At 40.3% G+C, this 24,585-nt stretch overlaps 1 protein-coding gene across 1 annotated transcript; it reads left to right on the top strand.

The window, feature by feature from the left end:
- Positions 1-25: 25 nt before the first annotated feature.
- Positions 26-16,237, top strand: LOC132977609 (monocarboxylate transporter 2-like). Its single transcript, XM_061042334.1, has 5 exons — positions 26-232; positions 1,041-1,261; positions 6,824-6,967; positions 8,767-9,582; positions 13,935-16,237. The coding sequence occupies exons 2-5, from the start codon at positions 1,045-1,047 to the stop codon at positions 14,198-14,200; spliced, it is 1,443 nt and encodes a 480-aa protein (XP_060898317.1). The 5' UTR covers positions 26-232; positions 1,041-1,044; the 3' UTR covers positions 14,201-16,237.
- Positions 16,238-24,585: the final 8,348 nt, after the last annotated feature.

Below are 24,585 nucleotides of genomic sequence, written 5' to 3' on the forward strand. Positions count from 1 at the left end.
GCAGTCACACACGTGTATGTTTGTGTCAGAGAGCAGTGTGACCTACAGGCTGACATGTAGAGACAAAGCTCATGTACGGATGATGACACTGAAACCAGTGACATCTGCGAAGAAGAAACCCCCCCAAGCCATCAGTGCGACACGTGACCAAACGTCAAACAAAGCGGCAGGCTGAAACTTCGACTTCGTAACTTTGTAGCGACAAGTGGTCTGCGAAGGCGCTCAATGAAAGGTAAGAGCTCCTCAAACTTTCTAGGACACATTATTGAATGATTTGAGTATTGAAGGTTAACCCCGCTGAATATCATTGATGTCATCATGCGTTGTCCACGTGTTTTCCTCCCAGTACGAGTCCGTATGGGGAAGTGAAGTTTACAGAGCCGTTCATTGCGAAACTTTAACCCTGAATTTGACGAAATGGTGTAATTGTTTTTTTGCTTGTGAACTAGTTTTAGAAAGATGCTGCGACGAGGACACGGACAGGAAGAGGCAAAGCGTGTCCCACCGGAAGTTTTATTTCTGCATTGTCAAACGTTTAGCTGCTGTGTGTGTGTGTGTGTGTGTGTGTGTGTGTGTGTGTGTGTGTGTGTGTGTGTGTGTGTGTGCCCGTCCAGCCCATTTGACGAATACAACAATATAATATTTCTCTTCTTTTATAGGCCTCCCCCTGCTATTACACTTATATTATTGCTGTGGGCCTCGTTATATCCCCTATCCATCAACTTTGTAAGACACTGAAATTATCTTCCCAAATTTGAAAGCCATTAGAGTGGTTTACAACTATTACAGGTCATATCCATTTACCAAAGACCTTTTACTGTTAGTCATGTTATTGCCTCTTCCAAAAGCCTCAAAATATATAGGTTTGTGTTTACATAAATGTAAACAAAACATACAAAACACCTTCATCTACTGTTCATATTCGTATTGGCTGTAGAATACATACCAGTGGCAGGCTATGGATGCTCCCAGTCTTTCATGTGAAAACATCTGCTTTGTTGTTTGAGTAACATGATGTCATGTATGTTTTGTTTACACAGGAACATGTCCCCTGGTCCAGCAGATCAGTCGGAGCGCAAACCCCTGGATGGCGGTTGGGGTTGGATGGTGGTGGTTGGGGCTCACATTTCCATTGGATTTGCTTACGCCACGCCCAAAGTCCTCTCCATTTTCTTCAAGGAGATCCAAGAAGACTTGGGAGCTAGCTTCAGTGAAATAGCATTGATTTCCTCTATCATGCTAGCTGCTATGTATGCAGGCGGTGAGTTGATTCAATCAGTACTTACTGCATTGGTCTGCCTAAGTTGTAATCACTATTACAATATTAGAAGCATCCCAGTGTACAAATAAGAATTATTCATAGATAATTTGCTTTACACTTTAGGAAAAATGAAAGGCTTAACTTGTAGTTTGTGTGCCCCTACCTGGATGCTTTTTCACATAGGGCCTGTCACACCCAGAATATTGTAAGCTACTCTGTGTCTTTCTTCTCTACAAAGAAAGTGGATGTTGTGCTGTGTACTCATATGACCCTAATGGATAATTGTTAAATTGACTTCACATGAGGTACCACACTCTTTTAAAAAAAAAAAAAGCGCTCTATTAAGAAGAGTGTTGTTGCATGCATTCCTCACATGACTCAAATCTAACTGCCCACACTGACACTGTTTCCTCTGACTTTTTTTTTTATGAGCACTGCATCTGCTTCTCCTCTCAAACATCTGGGTTGATTATCCAGCCTTACAGTAAAAATGTAATGTTTAAGGATTCAAAGAGTGTTGCCAAGATAAGAGCTGGTTGGATGCTCCCTTACAGTAGCATCACTATTGACTATAAAATGTATGCAAGGTAAGGGTGTGGTCTAATAGTGATCTGATTTCATAAACTCAATGCAGGGATGCAAATTTCTTCCTGGTGGCACAAACTGACTAAATATATAAATACATATATATATATATATATATATATATATATCAGGAACAAATTAGCATCCTTGCATTGAGTTTATGAAATCAAATCACTGCGATGAGGACTATAGCATCTATACATGGAGCGCATGACATAACCACTAGGCTATCTGCTGACCCCACTGACTATTTTCAAACAGAAGCTTGTTTAAAAAATTGTTTTTGCTTGTCTTCTTGTATTCTGACTTAAAATCATTCATTGTTATTTGTTTTAACAAACCTGCATCAGACTAGAAAAGCTCAAGTCCACTTACTGTTTACCTTCAGCAGCTGCTGTCTATTTTCAGACTTCTGTTGGAAGGACAAATAACTATTTAAGCCCACACTGAAAACCATGAGATCTTGTTGACAAACTTGTTTGAGTAATGTGAGTCATTATTTGCTTTGCCTTCTGTCTAAATAAATACACCATTTGACTAACAGTTGTCCCATATCCAGTCAAACTTCCTTCAAATGGGCCTCTTGAAGTCTGTGACTTTTGACCCTTCTTGGTCAGGCAGTGTCTGTCAGTACTCAACATGTCTTAAGAGCTGCGAGTAGGCAAACTTAACTGTGATGTTTCCATTTAATAATGTTCAATATATAATGAGTCTCTCATTCAGAGAAAAAGCTCTCTAGTGTTGTCAAAAGGATAAAGTTAAGATTTTAGAAAGTTATTGGAAAATACACCTAATTTTGTGTAGTAGGCATGTTCTGATTTCTCTGATGTCTCCTTCTTCTCTACTGTCATTGGAATACAGAGACTAGATAAATCTTGTGAACCCACGAGTTTGTATTCAGACAGACAGTATAGCACTACTTTAATAACAAAGCCTGGTGCCAGCACTGAGAGCTTCATCAAGGATGGAAAGATGAGATTGTTCAGGATTTAAAATTTTAATTTATCTGGTGCTTCTTTATCTGTAAAATCCATGTAGTGTCATCAGGAAAGGTGCTGGACCAGCCATTCAACTCTGTAATGTGAATGGCACGTTTCTTCAAATCATTTATAGCTGGCTCTGCAGTCCTTTGTGGTTTCAGTTCCTGTCAGTGTCTCGTCTTCGTTTGTGTTTCCTCCAGCTTGTACTTTTGTAATGACTGGTTGACCGATCAGCCCTGGGAAAAAAAATGTCAAGGCTCTATGCTTATGCTGCATTCATGTGTTGCTCGGTTGGTCCAAGTTTTCTGAGTTGGGAAGTCGTTCAGTGGGTTCACATGATTTCAGTTCGGAAAGTCGGAATGTTGTAACAAGAGCACAAAAAAGTGTTGATGCTACGAAGATGATTTGTGGACTGAAACTGTTACAAGATACATTTGAGCAAATAGTTGATGTGCAATACGTGAATTCATCAAAAGTATGTTAACATTAACAAAACATATTCTGCCCCTCATGTGATGACGATTCTGACGTCAAGTCGGGCTCCTAATTCTTTTCCGACATGAATGCACCATTAATCCACATCACATCTTGCTACTCACTGGTCTATATTAACCACCGACAGTGGAGCAATTTACACCTAGTGCTAGCTATGTGGTCTGGCTCATCAGATCACAAGTGGACAACACTGTGTATGAGTGTACACTGACCTGATCATGCTCTCCAAATGTGTCTCTCTTTCCTGCTTCTTATGCAAAATATATACAGAGCCTCATTCACCTTCATTAGCCCTTAAAAACATAAAGGGACAAAACATACACGCAGCATAGAAAGGGGTGAGACCCACTCCTCTGTACAAGTGGTACAAAGTAATGGGTTATTATGGACTGACGTGATTAGGTCACATAAAACTGTGTTTGATCATGACCCCTGATTTTCCTCTCCAGTTTTGTGTTTAACATTGAATTAACAGAACTGAATTGCAGTCTGTTTACAGAATAAACACAGATCTACATTATGAGCCATATGTCTCCACTCTGTGTTTACAAACTCTAATAAACTTCTCATGGGTTACATCTCCTGATCGCATTAATCACAGCATGTAGACTTTGATCATGCGTTATATCAGCTTATCCACAGAAATACAGGACAGATTGAGCCCTTAATGCAGTAACGGACAGAGCATGACTCACACACAGATGGCCATTATATCGACTCGTCTCTTCTCCTAAACATGAAACACCTTTTCCTAACTCCACTGCTTTATTAGAAACTCCAACAAACCGCTTGTGGGTCACAACTCAGGTTTGTGTCGTTTATGAGCGTTTTATGTGCAGTGTGCATGGAAATACTGAACACAGAGTTCATGGACTCACGAGCAGAGCGTGACACAAAGATTGGCATTTTATGTGCTTGTCCTCTGTGAAAATGGATCTTGATACCAAATCTAAACATGGTCTTTGTTTCAAACATAATTCAGCATGAGTAGATAGTGAATTTTCAATGACTATGCACATGCTACATCCCTTCTTTCAAAACATGCAAAACAATCCAAGAAACCTGGAATACATTCCCAGTTCTTGTTAAACTCCAAAAGTTTTTAGAGTACATTGGAAAACTCATTCATGATGCCAAAAATGGAAGTGCTATAGAAGCTTAGCATGAGTTTATGAGTACATGTTTTCAAGGTTATGTTACACCGGGGTGTGTGACTCACCTGTACCCAACTCAGAGAGGCCTAACTAGTGAATTATTCCCCTCCACTGTTGCTCAGGCACAAGAATGTATCATATTGTCCTTGGCAAGGCTTCGGCAATGTCACCCAGGTTAGGAGAGAGACAGGGAATATATCAGAAGAGGGTTCAGCACACTTGGGTCTGACACCGGGTTCCCATGGGAGAGACATGACAGCCTTTTCAGGGAACCTCTGACTCGAGGAGCCTGAATGATAAAGTTATAATGGAAGTAGAAATGGTGGAAGTAAGGGGGGGATGCCCTATTGTGACACAGCTACAGTGAGAAATATGATCTATGTTTGACCCACGCAGGCTCCTGGTTAACTGTATAAATAGTAGGAAGGATGTTTTTTATTACATGTAGTGTAGTTACATCGGTACAGCAAGTGCAGCTTTTGAGGACAACTACTTTAATGCTCAGTGTGAAACAAAAGAGAATCAATAATTATGGAGAATTTATTATGACTTTGCTTTGATTGAGTTTTATACACGGAAACATGCAATCGCATATGATCAATATAACTTCTTTTGGATGTCAGCATTAGACTGTAGTATAAAAAAGAACATTTTAGCTCAGTTTTGTTCCAAGTGATTTGACATTAACTTATTAAGTGACTCCCTTACAGCGACAGCTCCTAGTTAGTGTGGAATGGGTTGGGTGAGGAGCTGAAACAGAGCAAAAAGATTATTCAATTTAAAAAAAACTACACAAAAAATATATTTTGGCCAGCTTCATGGAAGAGGAAAAGTTGTTTTAGGGGTATTCCTTTATATTGTGTAACACTGGGTGGATATTAGGACTAACTGGGGATACGTTTGTGTATTTGTTGTAAATAATTTTGAACATTTGTTGGATAATTTATAAACTAATAGAAGAAATGAAACATAGGGGTAGGGATACGTTATTACTTCTTCCTACTCCTTTGCGGACACGGTTACTTTTGTCTTTTTCTTTTTTTCTTTATCTATCTCTTGGTTCGAAATAAATAAATAATTCATTCATTCATTCATAATGGACTAGTCAGACTTGTCAGGTGTATATAAGCTACAAAAAAAGAGGTTTTCCTCTTACACCTGAAACGTATTGTGTACATATATATATGTATAGTGCATTTATTTATAGTTTAAAATGTGTTCAGAATTCCTGGTTAAGACAGCACTGTTGTTTGTGTTTAGGGGCTTACTCTCCACTAACCCAAACTAGATTTTAAGCAGTATTGGAGAAAAACAAAGTTAATGTACTCTGTTTATTATGGAGTAAGGAGACCAACCCTGGTCAACACTATGATTGATGTGGTCTGAACAGCTGTTTGCTGTCTTGATGAAAAATCCTCTAAAGGTGCAGACATTATTATTATTACCTCTTCGAGTGTTTATCAAACTATAGTAGATATAGTATAATCCAAAATGTGTCATTTGCACCAAGTACCAACAGTTGGGAGAATTCTAACGCTGTGCTCACCATTAATCTTATGTAACATAATGTGTTACAATGGGTGTGATAATAAAGAAGTATTTGGGGGTTTGGTCTTTAAATTCTTATGAGTCATAACATAGATCATTGAACAAGCACAATTCTTTGCCTGTGTTTTTTTTTTTTTTTTGCCCTCAATCACTGAGAACTTAATCATAAGCTATGGGAAACATGCTATCAAAGATAGTAGGTGTTTGCCAACATGTTTTCCTCTTACTGCTCTCTGGGCTCTTTTCAATCATCATCATCCACAAGAGGCCCTTCCCTTCAATTCATCAAAAGTTGCAACATTTTTCAATAATGATGGCAGCCCATGTGTTCGTTTGATTGATGCCTTTCCTAGTTTTCTATATGAATCGACTCAAATTAATATATATTCAAATGAATGGTCTTAATAGCTGGGAAAATAAAGAAGTTTTCATTAAGGCGTGCTCAGCAAAGACTGTTAGTGCAATGTCACTCTTTCAGGCAAGGTTATGAACGAGGGGAAGAGTGACAGCATATAAAAAGCTGTTTAATTGCTGATTGATCACTGAGTTTAGTATTTGACATTATCAGGGGAGAGCGTAATGAGTCACCAAGACGCTTCGCAGTGGATACAAAAGTGTGGAGGTGTTCCATCACCTGCTCTGATGTCCTTATGCCCTTGGTTTAGAGTAAGAGTGAAAACTGGTACTGTTGTGTCAACATTTGTTCACCAACTAGTAGTAGTTTAGAGTATTACTCACTAGATCCAGTGTTCACATTGACATGAAAAACATGCTAATTCTGAGCTTTCTTCCTTTTTCAGGACCAGTGAGCAGCGCCATGGTCAATCGCTTTGGAAGCCGGCCAGTTGTCATAGTGGGTGGACTGATGTGTGGGGTCTCTATGGTAACCGCTTCTTTTGGGACCTCCATCATTTACCTCTACTTTTGCATTGGTGTCATTGGAGGTACAGTAAACTTGGATATTTTTCCCCATCTAATATTTTTCTTCTACAATATTGACACTGCTGCTTTAAAGATTAAGCCAGGTTTGAAACTTTAGCTAAGTGCATACTGGCTAGTTGATCACAGCCCAAAGACCCCAGAGTATGGATGTTTTTGCAATCTAACAAAAGAGCAAACTAGTTTAGTTATATGGATCCAAGACATTTTCCCCCATCTTACCGTTCCCATCAGCCCTTGTAAAGTCCCTCTGAGATTGGGAAAAGTCTGCATCTTTTCACTTCCTTTCAGTATCTCAGGGTTGCCAGATCTGCTTCCCTTGACTGTGCTACTGTGCCATTTGTCTGAGCCCTGGGCGTCCACCTCCGCTCCTGGAAGGCAGTAAGTGCACCAAAGGGACCAGCGCCAGGACAGTAATTAAGACAGAACCATCCCTGATCCCATAGAGCATGGTCTTTCGTGGCCCTCTTTACTCTCCCGTAGGCTCCCATCATGGTCGTCACATGGGGGCTCCCTGCCACCTTGTGAGGCTCATTACCCTGACAACGACTGTTGTGAAGGATTAATAGGCCCAGCAAGTGGCTGGGCCATGTGTGGTGCCCAGGGGCATGTGTGTGCCCTGCTCTGCTCCCCTGTGCCCCAGCACAGTGACACATAGGCATCAGGCCGTTTCACCTCGCAGACATGCAGACATATGCTTACACACGTTCATGCACAAATACACACATAAGGGCTAAGAAATAAGTGAAAACACCCAGGATTCAGCAGGTGTCGTTCCTTTAGTCTTCATCCATAGCCTTGATTTTAAAATGAAGTTAATTGCCTTTTTTTTTGTCCCTTTGCACCTTTTAAAGAGGGTGAGCCATTTTTATTAGACACTAAATGCTAATCTGTGAACATCTAGATCAAAGTTATCGTCATTTGAAAGTTTGCAGAAAAAACGGTCATGGATTCAAGGTTTCATTTAAAAGAACTCGGAAGATTCATATTTTTGAAAATGTAGGACAAGGACAAAAGTTCTAAATAATTCACGATTTTAGGTAGTGTGGGGGAAAAAATGTTTATAGGGTGCTGTGTAATGCACTTCATCTTGACCTAGATATAATTTATCATCTAGTCATTTAGATTTAGGCATTTAAAAAAAGATGTTTTTCTTACCAGAGATACCTGTAGTCAACAACCTATGGTTTGTTGTGCTCTGGTAGGAATCTGACAATGGATCATGTCTTTTCCAGATCTAACAACTGAAACTGAAAAGCCAAGCGACGGTGTGAGATGTGTTGTATCGCCAAGCATCAGTTCATATTTGTGTTTAATTGTTTGTGTTTAGAGAACATTTTCATTTTTTTAAGAGCATTTAAAGAGTTGCTGTGAATCTGTGAATAATCTGATGGTTATCCTCTGTATGGACCAACAATGATATATTTACGAAAAAGCCTTTCTCCCGAGTTTCATCGTTGAACCAGAGTACAAGATAAAACTGACATTGGCAGACAGAATATAGCACTCTAACCAGTCTGTCTATAGCGCTTCAACTTGATAGAGAATAAGGTGGCAAAAATGCAAGCATGTGAATGTATTACTCAGCTTCTCCAATTTTCTTCTACTTAAATTGAGAAATTATATCTGAAATAATTCCAGCATTCTGTAATGAGATTTTGGCCAGCTTAAGTGAAATGAGATGAAACCTTAATGAGCCCCAGACTGAATGAGTTCTGATGTAATTAAACAAGCACCCTTTGGCGTTTAGGGAGTCCAGGATACTTATTTTGAAAAGTAACTTTTTCTCTCTATCTTCACACAGGTTGTGGACTCTCCTTAAACCTGAATGCATCTCTTATCATCATCAGCAAGTATTTCCTGACTAAGCGTCCTCTAGCCAACGGACTAGCCATGGCCGGGAGTCCAGTGTTTCTATGTATCCTGGCTCCTTTTAACCAATATTTACTGGACAATTTTGGCTGGAGGGGAAGTCTCCTTATCCTCGGGGCTCTGATGCTTCATTGTTGTGTAGCTGGGGCCCTGATGAGGCCTGTTACCCCGCCACACACGCCCTCTTCATGTGCACTAGAGATGACAGTGGAGGAACAACCAAATAACGGAAAGACCAGGCTGAAGAGAAGCTGTATGAAGAGTGCTAAGACGTTCTTGGATTTGTCCTTCTTCAAAGATAGAGGCTTTGTCATTTACCTCATTGGGAACATCATGTTTATCTTTGGTGCCTATGCGCCCATCGTGTTCCTGACGGCCTTCGCCATAAGTAAAGGTGTAGAAGAGTACTCTGCAGCTTATCTACTCTCTATTATGGGTTTTGTGGACATGTTTGTACGGCCTGGAACAGGCTTGATAGCCAACAGCAAGTGGATCCGGCCCAGAATCCAGTACTTCTTCAGCTTTGCCATGGTTTTCAACGGCACATGCCACTTACTGTGCCCACTGATCGAGAGCTACGCATTCCTGGTGGTCTATGCTGTGTTTTTTGGCATTGGTTTTGGAATGGTTTTCGCCCTGATATTTGAATGTCTGATGGACCTGATGGGGAGTCAACGCTTCCCTCGTGCTGTCGGACTGGTCACCATCATCGAGTGCTTCCCAATGCTACTGGGACCACCTGCAGCAGGTAACTTTGCACACTCACACCAAACTTTACATTTACTGACACGAGAGATCAGAAATAATCAGCAGAAATCTTTTAAATGTGCATATCGATAATCTAAGGCCTGGTACAGACACAATTATTAACTTTCAGCTGGCATGGATTGCCTTGATTCTCTTCTGCAGCTGAAGAGACAAACGAAAGTGAATAGTGTACCAATATTTGATGACAAAACTCCATTGTAACAGAGATAAATAGGCACTTTAAAACAAGCTCTTGTGCAAACAATTCAGCAAACTAAAGTAAGACAAGCAATGCTTTCTCTCTCTCATTCAGTTTGTTTATCTCTGTCTTACTCTTGAGCTGTGCTTTATGTTGCAGGATGTCATTACTGTGTCACAGAGCAGGATTATCATGGTTGAATAGAGTTTTCTTTTTTATTCTCTTTTTTTGAGGGGTGCATGAGTGATCCACAAAAAAAAGAAGTAATTGGTCATGGGTATTTACTGCTGGAAAGAAAATGTGCCTACTCATTGCTAAGTCTTGAATGCCATGTTTATTATAGGCTTTGGTCTCAAACAAAATGATAAACACTCAGAAACATAAAGCTTAGACGATGGGTCTTCTATGCAATACCAAATAAAGAGTCGCAGAGCTGCATGCGTCAACCAAAAGGGGTTAGAGGGAGGAGGGGGGAAGGATCCAAAGAGATTTTTTCCATTTGTTAGACAAAACATTGTCTCATATAAGAGACACATAAATTATCACACCAAAGTGGCCTTGTACTCTAAGAACAAAATGTTCACTGGATCACTGCCTAGCTCCACCTTTTTATGTTTAGACAGAACACTAAGATCGTAATAACTAAATTACTTTACTTTATGAACAAAAATACATGAGTAAAAACAGCCTTGAGTCCCCTCAGAAACACTCATTAAAACCTCTGCTCCAAGTTAACCCAGTGACCTGTTTTCCTTCCAGTCACTCTTTTCTCGACACATCCCTGAATGCTACTTTGTGCACAAAGAAGCCTAAAGCTTGTTAAAGTGTTGGACAGGTTACTTCATGGTTGAAATAAGTACAACCATATCCATCTTTATTCTCTCTGCTGTCAGGGTCATTTTAAGTTCATTGGGTATGTAAGATAACTAACTATAGCATGACATTTTTCTCCTGTTTCCATCAAAAATATGAACACATCACATGATGATAGTAACAGTCTCTAAAAAAGAAGCCTCAGGAAAACTGTCTTTCTGTCACAACTTGTAACAAAGAACAAAAGCACTTTGAACTGAGGCCATGCTTTGTGTGTATGAAAAAACAGTTCAGAGTGGAGAGTGACATCCTTTTCAAAGCTCATTCCTTCTAAAAATAAAGAAACCCCAGTCTGTATCCTCACTAGTCTAGTTTATAAACTATGATGAACTTGCATGGTTTCTCACAAATAGTGCCATTTTTTTCTATCCCTCCTCCCTCAACTCTGTACAAGTTCTGTGACTTTTTTTTGCATTCTACATATACTTAGAATTACAGGAAAAATGTTGCAACATCTTTTTCATGACAATTTGATCCAAATAGGCTAACTGTTCTGTAGGCACAGGCGCTGTTTATCAACAGGCAAGGCAGGCAACTGCTTGGGGCCCCAGATCAGCAGGGGGACCCTAAGAGCTGACAAACTTTAAAACAAAGCAGTGCCCCAAAATGTGCAAATTTTGCAACCTCCCAAAGTGGGCCCCATCTGACAGCACCCACTTTCGTTGCCCTGCTAAGCGTCATGATGTGTTATTGCTGTAAAGACCAAAGTTTGTCAGTGAGAATCAAACAAGAAAAATGAAGAGTAATTATGTCTATGAAAAAAGAAACAGGAAAAAGTGACAGGACACTGGCAGAAATAAAAGTTAGGAACGCAGGTTTGAGGGCCCCCCACTTGTTTTTGCCTAGGGCCCCAACAGGCTCTAGAATTGCCACTGACTGAAGGAGCGTTTACTTTATAAAACCTGAAAGTGAATGTTTGCTGTAATGATCATATGAAGACATAGTTTATATCTCTTTCTGTTTTATGATTCCAAACTGTAAAATTCACAGAGAGAACTAATCCCACTATGACATTATTAGTTCTTCTTGTGCTACTGTGCATACTGGTTTAGTGTTTACCTTATACATGTGAAATGGAATCTCCTTATGAGCTAGCTTACGCCAACTGAAAAGCAACCCAAGCAAGAGTCTAAGCTATGAGAACTAAGCAACCAAGCAATCCAGTTTATAATATTACAATTAGGCCATAAACCCATTCATAGAATGTTTTTACCAATCCAGGGCAACATGGACTGATTCCCTCAGATCTTTAACGTTCAGATTGGTAACTGAACTAGATCAGTGAATCAAGTCAGATTTATTAAACAAAAAACATGAGCAGAGACAAAAAAACATAAAGTAGTTCTAAGGAATTGCTGGACAATATAAAATAAATGGTAAGAGTCAAGCTCAACTTGAGCTGAATGCCAACAAGAACAGCTGGGTCTTCTTAAAGGTGACTAAAAAAGATCGGAATTGTATCTTCACATGACTTTAGCATCTTCTTATCAGCTTACTTACAAACTTTTCATTTGCCTCCAACCTGAGTTTTAATGAGCTGAATATGTATTGCCCCCCCCCCCCCCCAGTTTTGCTGGTGTGACCCTGTTCTGAGGGGCTCATTTAATGGGGTAAATAAGTATGAGTGCCTCCCTGCACATCTAAAATTCTCCTCCAGAGGGCACAATTGTTATTTCTCCTCTAACTAGTGTGCTTGTTACTGCTCCTCCAAACCTCCAGGTCAACCCAATTAGGAGGAAGTGAGGTTAGTGGGTGTAATTAGCCTTTTGCTTTGGGTGTTTAATGACGCTCAGTGCAAATTCTTGTCATTGAAGTCCTGTACCTGGGCCATAATTAAGCTGTGAATACATTAAAAAGGAGTTGACCGTGCCAGATGGATCTAATTACCACCCAGCCAATCAAGGACTGTCTTAATGAGGGTGATGGGCGTTGGAATACATGCACAAGATGACTGCTATCAATCAGATGGTACAGCCTGCACTGGCATGGTCTGATACAAAGTGACCTAATAGTGAAATACATTAAACAACATACAAACAAACAAATATCATTTCAGTGTTAGAGTAAGTCGAAAGCCCTTTGAGTGATCAGAAGACTAGAAAATAGGCTTTAATAGTACAGTACATTGACCATTTCAATTATTTGTACTAAAAATGGTAATTATTTTACTTAAAAATAGTTAAGTAAAAAAGAAAGTGACCCTTAATTCAAAGATTTTGATCAAATAATATAACTTTCCAGGCAAAACACACTGTCTTATTTGGGCCCACCAGCAGAGATGGGCATAATTCATTTTTTGCAAGTCAAAGTAAGTCAAGTCTCAAGTCTTTTGAGAGCAGCTGTAAGTTGAATTCCAGTGTCTATGGTTTCAAAAAAACAATGATAAATTAAAAGATTTAAAAATAGATTCACATGTTTCTGTGAAAGAGAGGGAGTGGCTAAAATGGATCAAATCTAACGTTTCCATAATAACGGTAAGAGTTTGAGCTAAAACTAGGGCGACGACCGCTCACCAACGGTCCAACTTGCATTAAGTGTCTTGCCCAAGGACACATCAGCCATGTAGCTGCTGGAGATGGGGATCGAACCCCTGACCCTCCGATTGAGAGACGACCGACTCGACCTCTGAGACATAGCCGCTGATTCTGAAAATGATGCAGATATTAATAATTCTTACATTGAGTCAGTCAGGCTGTAAAATAGTATACATGGGAGATTACAATATGGTGAGTTTAACAGAGAGACTGTCATCCGTGAAGAGAGTGAGAGAGATTGCAACACTGGACCATTGATCTGTGTCCGTAGGCAGGAGGGGGTTTCAGTCGCAGTAAAGTCTCTGAAAAACCTGAAGGCCTAAATCTGATCTAAACTACATTTGTCACTTTTTCTGTGGAATTGGGCTTGGTATTTATGGCTCTGAGAATGAGCCCCTTTTTGGATTCGTTTTGGTAGCAGCCCTCCAAATTGCCCTCCCTGAGATGCTGGGAGAGCCAGGACAGATGAATTAGCTCTCTGCCATTTCAGACATGACTCTGCTCAGATTGGCCTGTGCTACCTTTACTCTCTTACACACAAACACAACACACACAGACACACTCACACAATCACAAGCCAAGTCTGAGTTTGGACTTACTCTTTTACTTCAAACTTGATTAGTGATACACTTATGTCACAATATGTCATTGAATTAAAAATCTTAATTGTGTTATTATTTTAAGACGAAGTGGGCTTGATTCACTTTTTGTAATGTCATAATTTCTCTTCTACCTTTCTGCACTCAGGGTTACTGGTGGACATCTACGGCGACTACAGGTACCTTTTCTTCATGTGTGGCTCGGTAATCTTGACTGGCGGTATTTTTCTCTTTGTCATGAACATCTACAACTACCACATGCTGGAAAAAGAGAAGCAGAACCAGGTAAGAGCCTCAGAGGTGGAGATGAAACAGACCCCTGAGGCAGCCATGGGACACACTGAGCCTGAGGCTCAAGAGAAGAACGGAGTCCTGAGAGATACCAGATCTGAGAGTGCAGAAACACCAAATTAATGTGGATTCAATTGAATTTGCTGGTCAAGCACCATGAAATCATTACAGCTGAAGAGGGCCTGAAAACAGTGCCAGTCAAACTACTGACAGTGGTCAACATTGTAGAACATATAAAGGAGACATGGCATTGTTTCTGGTTATCTTTGTCATATATTTTCATCTTCAGTTAGTTTTGTTTACATCATGATTTATTTAGTTGTAGCATTTCAGTTTTGACTTAGCCTTTATCAAAAATATTAACCATTCCACCACGCGTAAAAAAAACATTATACATCATTTCAATGTTTTTCTTTTACATTTCTTGATTTTGCACTTATTCTTTTAGTCTCTCAAACAAAAGCCAAACGCTAATGTCAGCATGCTTCAATGCTGATGGTTAGCTGATAAATGTACGACATCTTAAGGTAGTATTTTAGCATGCTAATGTTAGCTTATTAGCAGTAAATGCCAAGGGCAGCTGAGGCTGGTGGGAATGTTGTAAGTGTTGCAAATTTGTAGACCCACCTGAGCATGGTACTTGATGAAAGATTGAGACACACCTAAGTTCTTACAATTAATTCTGTTAAGAACAGGAGGCGTGTCTCGGACTGGAGGACAGTTTTTTACAGTTGTGAGAACAGTTAAGGACCCAGTCGTTTATTTTTACCACTTCAGGGAGGATGAGTGGTTGTTGCTTATTATTATGGTGTTTATTGGACCATAGTGGGTACTCTCACAGCACAAGAGAAATCTATAGTGACAAAATGGACTGGTTTTGGCATAAATGTAGTTCATATGATTGGACATGGTACTCAAAGCAGCACCAACAGCCATCTTTAGAATATTTTCAGAAATGAAGCATGAACAAACAGTGAAATCCTAAGTTTTCTCAGGGAGTCACCCAAAGTTTTTACGAAAGTATTCATTTCCAACCAAAAGGTGTTGGGATGATCCTCTTCAAACCTCTAATGTCAACAGTATGTTGGTCAGAGGATCACCTCAGTCATACATATTCACTCAGTGCTGTGTCTTATAAAACATTCTCAGGAAATCTTTGTAGACTTCATATCTGGAGATCTTGAATATTTGAAGTCAGAGACTACTGAGAGACCTCCATGTAGTGAAGAGTGAATGTTTTTGTGAATGTGTTCTCTAAATGTCTCTTTCTGTTTTAAAGATTCTTAACCGTTTATTTTAAAGTAAACTAATCTTACTATGACTATTAGTTTTTCTTGAGCAGTTCAGTGTTTATATTATTCCTGAGAAACTGTGTTACACATCAAATACTGTATTGCTAGCTAGCAAAGACACGTTAGTATCACAGGATGTTTACCTGGATGTTTACCTCCTCTTGAGTTTTTTAAAAATGCATTGTTAACAAACACTGTAATGGTGACATTGACTAATTATTAACAGCTTATAATACTGTCTTTTAACTTTTGTGTTTGTGTTTATTTAATTTGAAGTGATGTGAGTTAACGTTGTTCCACAGTGATGTAATAATATTATATTGACTTGTAGCAGTGACATTCTTTATTTTGACAAGAATGAATCTGCATGCACTGTAAACTGATGTAATGCTGTGTTTTAAAGCCCCTGAGTGAATGTGTTTGTGAACAACAAAAACAGAATGTGTATTCCAAATAAATAACAAAAGCTATTTTTTAATTTTATTTAAGGGGATAGCAGCTTATGAATTTTTATGAAAGCTTCAGTTGACTTGTATAGGTCTATTTTTTGTTGGTCTTTTTATGCCTTTATGTAGAGTAAGAACAGTGGATAGAGTCAGAAATTGGGGGGAGAGAGAGAGAGTGAGGCCAGACATGCAGGAAAGAAGACACAGGTTGGATTTTAACCCTTACCCGGGCCGCCTGCTTGGAGGACTTCATCCTCCGTACATGGGGCGCACACTAACCACTAGGCTACCGGTGCCCCTTCAGTCGACTTGTTAAAGCTGTACTACAACATCTTAACATGACTTCCTGTATTTGATTTACAGTACACCACTGATTCTCTGGACACTCACTATTGTTAACCATAATAAAATTACGATGCAGATTTTTGTGTTTTATAATTATTATATATAATTATCAATCAAACTGTCATTGTTAGATGTCCATGTTCTATTTCCAAATGTTTCTGTTGGATCTTTTTTTTCTTCTTTTAAACATCTCTTGTCTCACTTCCATCATCACACATTGCTTTCTTCAAAACAGACAAAGAGCAACTCTCTTGCATTCCACATTCAAGCAGCGAGTTGAGGTAGATGACAGACAAGAGAAAATGTGAAATCGGGATCTATGTAGCTTCTTAATGTCGGTGGCTGTGTCCAATTTTTCACCACAATTAGAAGACGGGAACAAGTTTGGAAATGTCAGCAGCTTAAGGGCGTGAGCACCTAATGAAGCAAGGCCCGGATGTTCCAGCCTGGTGCCCTGAGCTGCATGAAGCCTCACACACATCAGCGAATCGGTGGGCCAATAAATTAGATATGCACGTGCAAAGACACATACACACACATTCTTTACGTGCCCCCTGTCTTTGCCGAGTATTATACAAGGTCTCTGGACATGACAAGGTGGAAAGGTACCCCAGAGAGAAGGCGCTGTGGCCTTAGATCTGTTTATCATTATTATATTTCCTCTCACCTCCTGTTCCCCTCTCGCCTGCTGACCCTTCTCCCTCCCATCAATGTGTGTTCCCCCTGAGCATCATGTCCTCCGCCCTCAGTGGTGAAAAAAGAGAACTCTCTCCAGAGGGTCTTGAAGGTAGATGCACGAGATGAAAAATACTGCAGAGGAAACAAAAGTGAAAGAGTGTTAAGTTGTGTTGTAATTTCATATAAACATCTTGTCTCAGCAGATGGAGATTCACCAGTAAGTCTGGTCCTTCTCGAGGTTTCTGCCTGTTAAAAGAAAGTTATTCCTTTTCCCTGTTGGGGCTCTATAAATAATAATATATAACTTAAAAAAAAAAAAAAAATGGAATGACTGATAGATTAAGATACTTAAACATTTTTGGATTCTGCTGTCTCACATTTTTGTTCTCTTACATCAATTTTATCATCAAGGTGTAAATCTCCTTCCCTTTGGTGTTCAGATCTGTTCCTTTGTCTTTCAGTGCTTTTCTAAAAACACATCAGCAGGATCTTAACTTGCTGCAGAACTTTTAGTCTTAAAAAACAAATCTTAAAACTCACAGATTTGCACTCTTTAAAAGAATAGAATGAGTTCATAAACGTGGAGAGAATCTGTGATCCAGTTTCATGCTCGTCTCTTAATAAGGAGCAGAAGTAAAATATATCACCGTGTGCTGCTTCTAATCAACAGCTCTCAGTTACCTGTCACTTCTTGTTAAAATTGGAGGAGGCTCAGGAGTGTTTGATTGTAATTGGATCTCACTCTTCATGACAACATTTCTCTAACATTTGAATCGATCAGCATTTAGTGAGTGAGTGAAGGAGAAACTATGGTGTCTGGATGTTGATTATCAGGCATTCTCCTGACCTTTTGGATTAAACGAATCGGATCCTGCTTGTTTACAATACGCGGAGCGACCTGATGAATCTTGAGTGGTCTACAGAAGCAAAAAGTCGGAGACGAGCGTGGGGGTGGGGTGTGCTCCCAGAGGGCTCAAAGAGCACTGGCATCTATCAACAGAAGAAATTGAATGGGATGTTTCAGAGCAGCAGAGATTAGATTGGTCCAGGGTGTTGAACAAGCATGCACCTGCTATACCAATGTAAGGCTTCCTCCGCCCGAGTGAGATCAAACTTACAGAACACAGTGAAGCAAGGGCAACTGAACATACACACACACACACACACACACACACACACACACACACACACACACACACACACACACACACACAATGAGCATCCTATGTGGCCTTTAGGTTTAAAGCAGAGATTTGATGCTTTGTTATTTGCTCAGGGAGTACGCTGAATGCCATAGAACAATAGAGATGTGCAATTTCTACATTGGCGATATCGCATCAGGTATCATGATTCCCTTTAGAGTGTCAGAATTAACATCTGAGTGGAAGTTCATGAAAAAAGGCTTACATTGTAGGTTTCATCAAGCTCAATCTGAAATGTCACAATATGGTTCTATGAGGATGGGTTAGGGTTATGAGGATGGTGACATTTTCCCCAACTGATCATTTTGATTTACACCGAAGACTTCTGAACTTTACTTTGAATATAAAGAACAACTGCAAATGTCAAGAAATACTTTTTTAAATTTGGAATTAATTCGTTCAAATCAATCAATCGTTATTTGTATAGTGCCAATTCATTACTAAAGTCATCTCAAGACAACATTAAAAGCAGGTAAGAGACCTTACTCTTCGTTATATTACAATGAACCAGCAGTAATCCATCATGAGCACAGCACTAAGCAACACTGAGCAAAGTTACAGTGGCAAGAAAATACTTCCTTTTAAGAGGCAGAAATCTGGGGCAAAACCAGGCTCATGTTGAACAGCCATCTGCCGAAACTGCCCCGGGTTTGAAAGATGGGATAGAGGGAGATGCAGGAGGAAGGATAGGGACACATTGGTTATGTAGTTTCCTTTTCTCTGAAGTCAATCAGTCTGTACATGTAAGCAAGTATTGACTTAGCATCAAGACTGGAAACAGGGAAACAGCTAGACTGGCTCTGTCAAAAAGTTACAAAATGTATCTACCATAGTCTTTAGTTCATGTGTTGTTTTAAGCTTTGGAGATGTTTGAAGTGTAAATGTTACTCACTTTAGAGGCTATGTTTCCAGTTGTTATGATAATGCGTTAGGAGGATTCACTCTAGTGTCTTTAGCGGTAGGTGTGGTTGGTAGGAGGAGAAGCAGGGTCAGTACTGATGTCACACCTGACGGGGGGTGTGGTGGCTCTGTCCCTGTAATCTTCATTAGCAGCACCTGCGGAGGCGCCGGCGGAAATTGGTTTTGAGTCGAAGAGACGCCACGAGGGAGACGCGAGGACGCAAGACACCTGAGAGACTGAATCTGAAGTAACGTTTGTTTTTGTCTCAACACTTCACGGGTTCTTTTTACACATGAACTAAACTGATATGAAAGAGAGGGCTGGCGGAGGAGATGGTACCCCAAGTGACTCCGTGGATCGGGCTGTCTGAGTGAGCTGGTCGCTGGCACGTACGAGGATCTTTGGGGTGAGTCACCTACATGCACCCCTCAAGCAGACAGGACAGTTGCACACACATTCAGGTAAGGCAGGATACACATTCACGTTTATGCAACACGTAAGGATAGGCATTAAGTTACGGGCTCACTGGCCTTAGCGTTAGGCGCAAGGATAGCATTTAGCTGTGGGGTTGTGTAGCGGAGTAACACCAATCTTAAAACTTACTGCTATGCTGCTGGCTCAACTTCAAATTGATCAAAACAATGAGAGTGTAAGTATTCTGATCAATCATTTAGAATCTCTAAATGTTTCATTATTTAGTGTCAAATGGACAGAATAATTACTGTATCTTATCGCTCTTTACTTTAAGAGCAGGTCTAGAAAGAAGTCTTGGTAGTATTGTTTTTTTTTTTACCAAGCATTTATCCGCCAATGAGCAAGCACTTGGCAACAGTGGGAAGTAACAATCTTTTACAGGCAATAACCTTGTGGAGACTCATTGGTGAACTGCCGTCTACAGCTAATGCATGGGCTGGAAACGTGATCAAAAGAAAGACAGCTGCGTAGAGGAAAAAGAACAACTGTTACATATACAGATAGCTGAAAGGACATATGGAGATATAAACAGTTGAGGCTGTGGCTCAGTTGGTAGAGTTGTTCAAATTTCAACCCGGGGTTCGATCCACAGCACCTGCAGGCACATGTCCGATGTGTCCTTTAGCAAGACACTTAACCCCAAGTTGCTCCCGCTGCGTATGAATGCGTATGAATGGGATTAGTTACTTCTGATGGTCACATTACATAGCAGCCTCTGTCATCATTGTATGAATGTGATGGAATGGGTAGGTGTGACCTGCTGTGTAAAAGCGCTTTGCGTAGACTAGAAAAGTATTGTACATATAAGTTAAAGCCTAAAATGAAGTCTGGGAACGCTGACCTTGTAACATAAATTCCCCGACCAGCCCCTGTATGGTGCATTTATTGTGTTCATTCATTAGCCTAAGAGGTGTTGGAAGTTTGAATCTGGAGATTATTAGGGTTGTTTTTTTCCCACTGTTAGCAGTCTTCATTCTTACAGTAGCTTCAAGTTCATGGAACAGATTTGCGAGTAGAATTGATCTTCTAATTTTATGTAGTTTCATAAAGAAACATTGAAATGTTGATATACTGCTATAATATCGTGGTCGGGGGCTACTGTACAAAAGTTGAATTGTGATCCTGAATCATGTCTGTATTTGAGTAGCCACATTAAAATAATCTAAAAGTATCAAAAGCTATGCGGATACTTAATAATAGCTGAAACTGATAGGTTGTACAATCTGGTATCTGTTTTGTCTCTTCTCATTCTTATTAAAGTTAGTTGGTAGTTCATCTTATTTAACACCCTCTGCAACATAACCCACGTCTTAACTGCTGTTTCATTTGTTCAAGGGTAGCCTACAGTAACTTTTTTTTCCCATTCGATCTACATTTAAGTACCTCAGCTTTCATATTTTACAGCTTGACACTTGAGCAGCCCCACCTTTTGCCCACTTTCTTCCCACTGTCTACTAGCATTTAAGGTTTATGCCAGGAATATGTGAGGGGAAAATGTTTGCATTGGCAATAAGATACTAACAGGGACAGAGAACCACAAAATGTGGATAAACTGATGCAAAGTCAAGAAGAATAGGTGAAGAAAAGTGTTAGAGAAAATCAAAAACAGGGTGTACTTGGGGAGGTATAGCAACCGCCTTTCCATCCATCATCCCAGCCTCTCTCCCGTCCAGCGAGCAGGAGAGGTAATGAAAGTAATTTAACGTACATCTATAATTAATATGCTCACTTTGGGCGGTGTGGTTGGGCCGAACGGGTGATGGAGTGTGTTTATTATGTGTGTGAGGGAGCTGGTATGACGGGGCACGGGGCCACTAACATGGTAATACACTTGCCATCACTCTAGCACCGTGGAGGTCAGATCGGTGTGGCTATATGGGGCACCGCCGGCTCCAGCACTCCCATAGGTACAGATGGAAAGCAGGTTTTTGTTCTTCCTCTGCTGTTTCTTTCCTACTTTCTCTCTGAGTCTCCAAAAGAGAAAGGGAGAAAGGAGGCTCAGCACGTAGCAGCGCCCCAGGCCAATGTTCTCCATCTATGTGTCCTGCTCTTTCTGTTTCTCTCTCCTTCCCTCCAGTCCAAGAATCCCTCTTCCTTCTTATTCCTCCCTCTGCTCTCCACTCGGGTATAGTCCCTTTCTCCCTGTCTGTCTGGCTCTCCACCGCTTTTTCTTTATTCCTCCTATTATTCTCTCCCCCTCCAAGAAAAACTCAGTGAATGCACTTCAGGAACCTCTCTATTTCTTTTTTTCTTTAAGGGCAGACTGCTTTGCACAAACACAGTTCAAACCCGCCTGCCCTCAGTGCTGTCTCCTTTAGAAACGCACTGGTCTTTGAATACCATCTGTTTGAAGAGAATGCCCTCTGCATTTCTTTGACACAGGCTCTCAAGTGCTCTCACACACTTTCTTGCATTTACTCACATACACAAACACACAGGAATATTAGGTTAATGTAGAGTCCTACATGCACACATACACACACTCACACTGAGACCAAAATACTCATGCACACACACACACACCTACATCTTTTAGTGTATTTTTCTTCCACTTTGAATTCATACTCCCTCAATTATCTCTCTCAGCTTATTCAGCTTGAACTTTGTGCATGGAGGAGGGAGAAATTGCAATAAAATAATCATATTTAATACAGAAATTAAAACTTGAATGAATGACGGAGAGCAGAACACGAAACACAATTTTGTAAAAACAGATTTTTGTCGCTTAAAAAAATATTTTTTTATATTATATGTATATGATATTTTATATACTGAATTATATTCAGTTTTCATTATTTTATTTAGTGGCATCAAAAATGTCAGAATAAGACATTTAATTAAAATAAAATGTCTTCTAATATTCTTTAAAAATACTATTAACAAGAGCAACCGTAGTCTGATGCACCCTGTGAACATGGAAAAAAAACACCATTGTGCCAGACTAATACACTTTGTGATGTAATCTTTTGCCATGTTTCTCAACTGGTGGGTCAGGACCCAAAAAATGGGACGCGTATGTGTGCCTGGAAAAAAAAGATGTAGCAAAAAGTCTGTAGTGGCAATCTAACAACAAAAAGTGCCACTGGAGGGAAGTGAGTTGGAAGTCATTTCCAACTCATGGTGGGTAAAAAGGGAATGTCCGCCGTTAATTATGTTTGCAGTATTTATTTATCAACAACCTTATATACACCAACAAAAACATGGGTGTAGGCCTATTCTGCATCAGACGAAACTAGCTCATAAACATAGATAAAGTCTAAACGCGCCGGACAACATCTTCACACACTCATGGTTGAAAAACTGTGTGGCTTCCACTAATTCCCCATCCCCATTCACCTGTGTCTCCCCTTTCTACCTACCTGTGGCTGTAATTACCAACTATGCCCAGGTGCGCAGGTGACGTTTGCAGCAGAAAACGTCCACACAACCAACCACACACACAAACCACAACACACATGAAATTGGCGACAACAGAGTCTTTACTGCGCTTTTATTTTGAAAAACAAAACAACTACGATCCATACTCATACTAGGTGCCAGTAGGTGGCGCAATGCACTTTAATGCTGGTCCTCTGCCAATAAACAGCAAGAGAAGAAGACCACATTCGTTTGTATGCTAGTTAGCATAAGGAATGAAAATATGACACCAAAACAAAAAGGAAAAAACACAAACCTCAGCGTGTTGTGTGCAGTTTTAGTAAGAGGACTTAATTGACTATAAGAAAATATTTGTTCTCTTTCTATAAATGTTTAAGACTAAATCCATTTGAAACAGAGAAAAAGCAACTACTAGAAGGCAATTGTACTTTTCTACCAGAACACCAAACATGTGAACCATGTGTCCTTGAACATCTGATGAAGAGTCAGGTTTAAAAACGATTAGCATTTTGTAACGTATTGTATTGATAACTAAATCTACTACATCTAATAATATTTATGAAGCCTGGAACAGAAGAAGAAGATGTACTTTTTCGAGGGGAAATTTTATTTTACACTGTTGTTAAACATGCTTCACACACATAGGCTGAAACACGTGCACAAACAGGATCTTATGGACATGCACTAATGGAGGGCTGTAAGAGTGAGAGAGCGAGGGTTCTCTACCTTGCTCGAGGGCAGCTCGGCAGTGCTCAGGAAGTGAACTGGCACCTCTCCAGCTACCAGCCATGTTGCGCAGCCAGACACGAACATAACGATTTAGTCATTCATTTATTCATGTAGCATGAGGTAACAAGTGTGAAGCAACAAGAGCCAGTTGATTTTAAGAGGATTCTGGTTGCCTAAACACGGCTGTAGTTTCATTTTGCTCTCCTTCCCCTGTCGACCGTCCTTTCCCCCTCTCCGTGCTGCATGTGTTTAAAGCTTTGTCAACAGATGTGGAGAGGGTCACTAGGTGTGTGGACTTTGCCAGCCGAGTCCCCACATGTCGGACTTTAATGGGCAGCATATGGAGGTGATGACTGATGAGTGGGACTCGGCCTGTGACAGGTGCTGAGTCGTCTGTCGCGCTTCCCCCCGACCCCACAAAGGACCAAATCAGAGGACACCTTCATTCAGAAGGTCTGACCCCTACACACACACACACACACACACACACACACACACACACACACACACACACACACACACGCTACCACGCTATTTTCACATTTGCACTCCTGAAAATTTGGAGAGAATTTCAGGAGGACTGCCCCTGAAATCGTCCTTATCTGGTTGTTCCCACAAGCACAATACAGCTGGAGACTATCCCTGTGTGATGGGAGGGGAGGGGAGGGGGTGTCTCCCGAGGCAAGACATGACGTAAAATGGAAGTGGCATAGAAGAGAATGAGTTGAGAATATTTTCTGTAGATCAATGCTATGTGAAGTTTGACATAATTACAATATCATAATAAAGAACATACTGGAGAACAGAAAGCACAATGCAGCAGTTTATTCACAAGCATCGAGAACGGTCGTGCATACACTCTGTGGTTGTGCGCTGATCACAAGGAATAAACGTCACAAGCTCCTCCCACTCGCTCGAGGTGAATTGTCCTGATTATATCCTGCTGCGTCTCACATCAGCTCACTCAAACTTTATGTGGAAATGATACAAGGAGGGCTGCCAGGAGAACTCTGGATGAAGTCTCACACATGCAGCTCATCCTGAAAGTTCATGAGTTTATCAG

Source organism: Labrus mixtus, chromosome 7 (genome assembly GCF_963584025.1).
Source record: "Labrus mixtus chromosome 7, fLabMix1.1, whole genome shotgun sequence".
Classification (NCBI taxonomy): domain Eukaryota; kingdom Metazoa; phylum Chordata; class Actinopteri; order Labriformes; family Labridae; genus Labrus; species Labrus mixtus.

Bases quoted from the DNA above. Each gene is read 5' to 3' on its own strand.
- LOC132977609 (XM_061042334.1), top strand. From the start codon at position 1,045: ATGTCCCCTGGTCCAGCAGATCAGTCGGAGCGCAAACCCCTGGATGGC. The intron at 1,262-6,823 runs GTGAGTTGATTC...TTCCTTTTTCAG, and splicing joins AGCTGCTATGTATGCAGGCG to GACCAGTGAGCAGCGCCATG. The intron at 9,583-13,934 runs GTAACTTTGCAC...TTCTGCACTCAG, and splicing joins ACTGGGACCACCTGCAGCAG to GGTTACTGGTGGACATCTAC.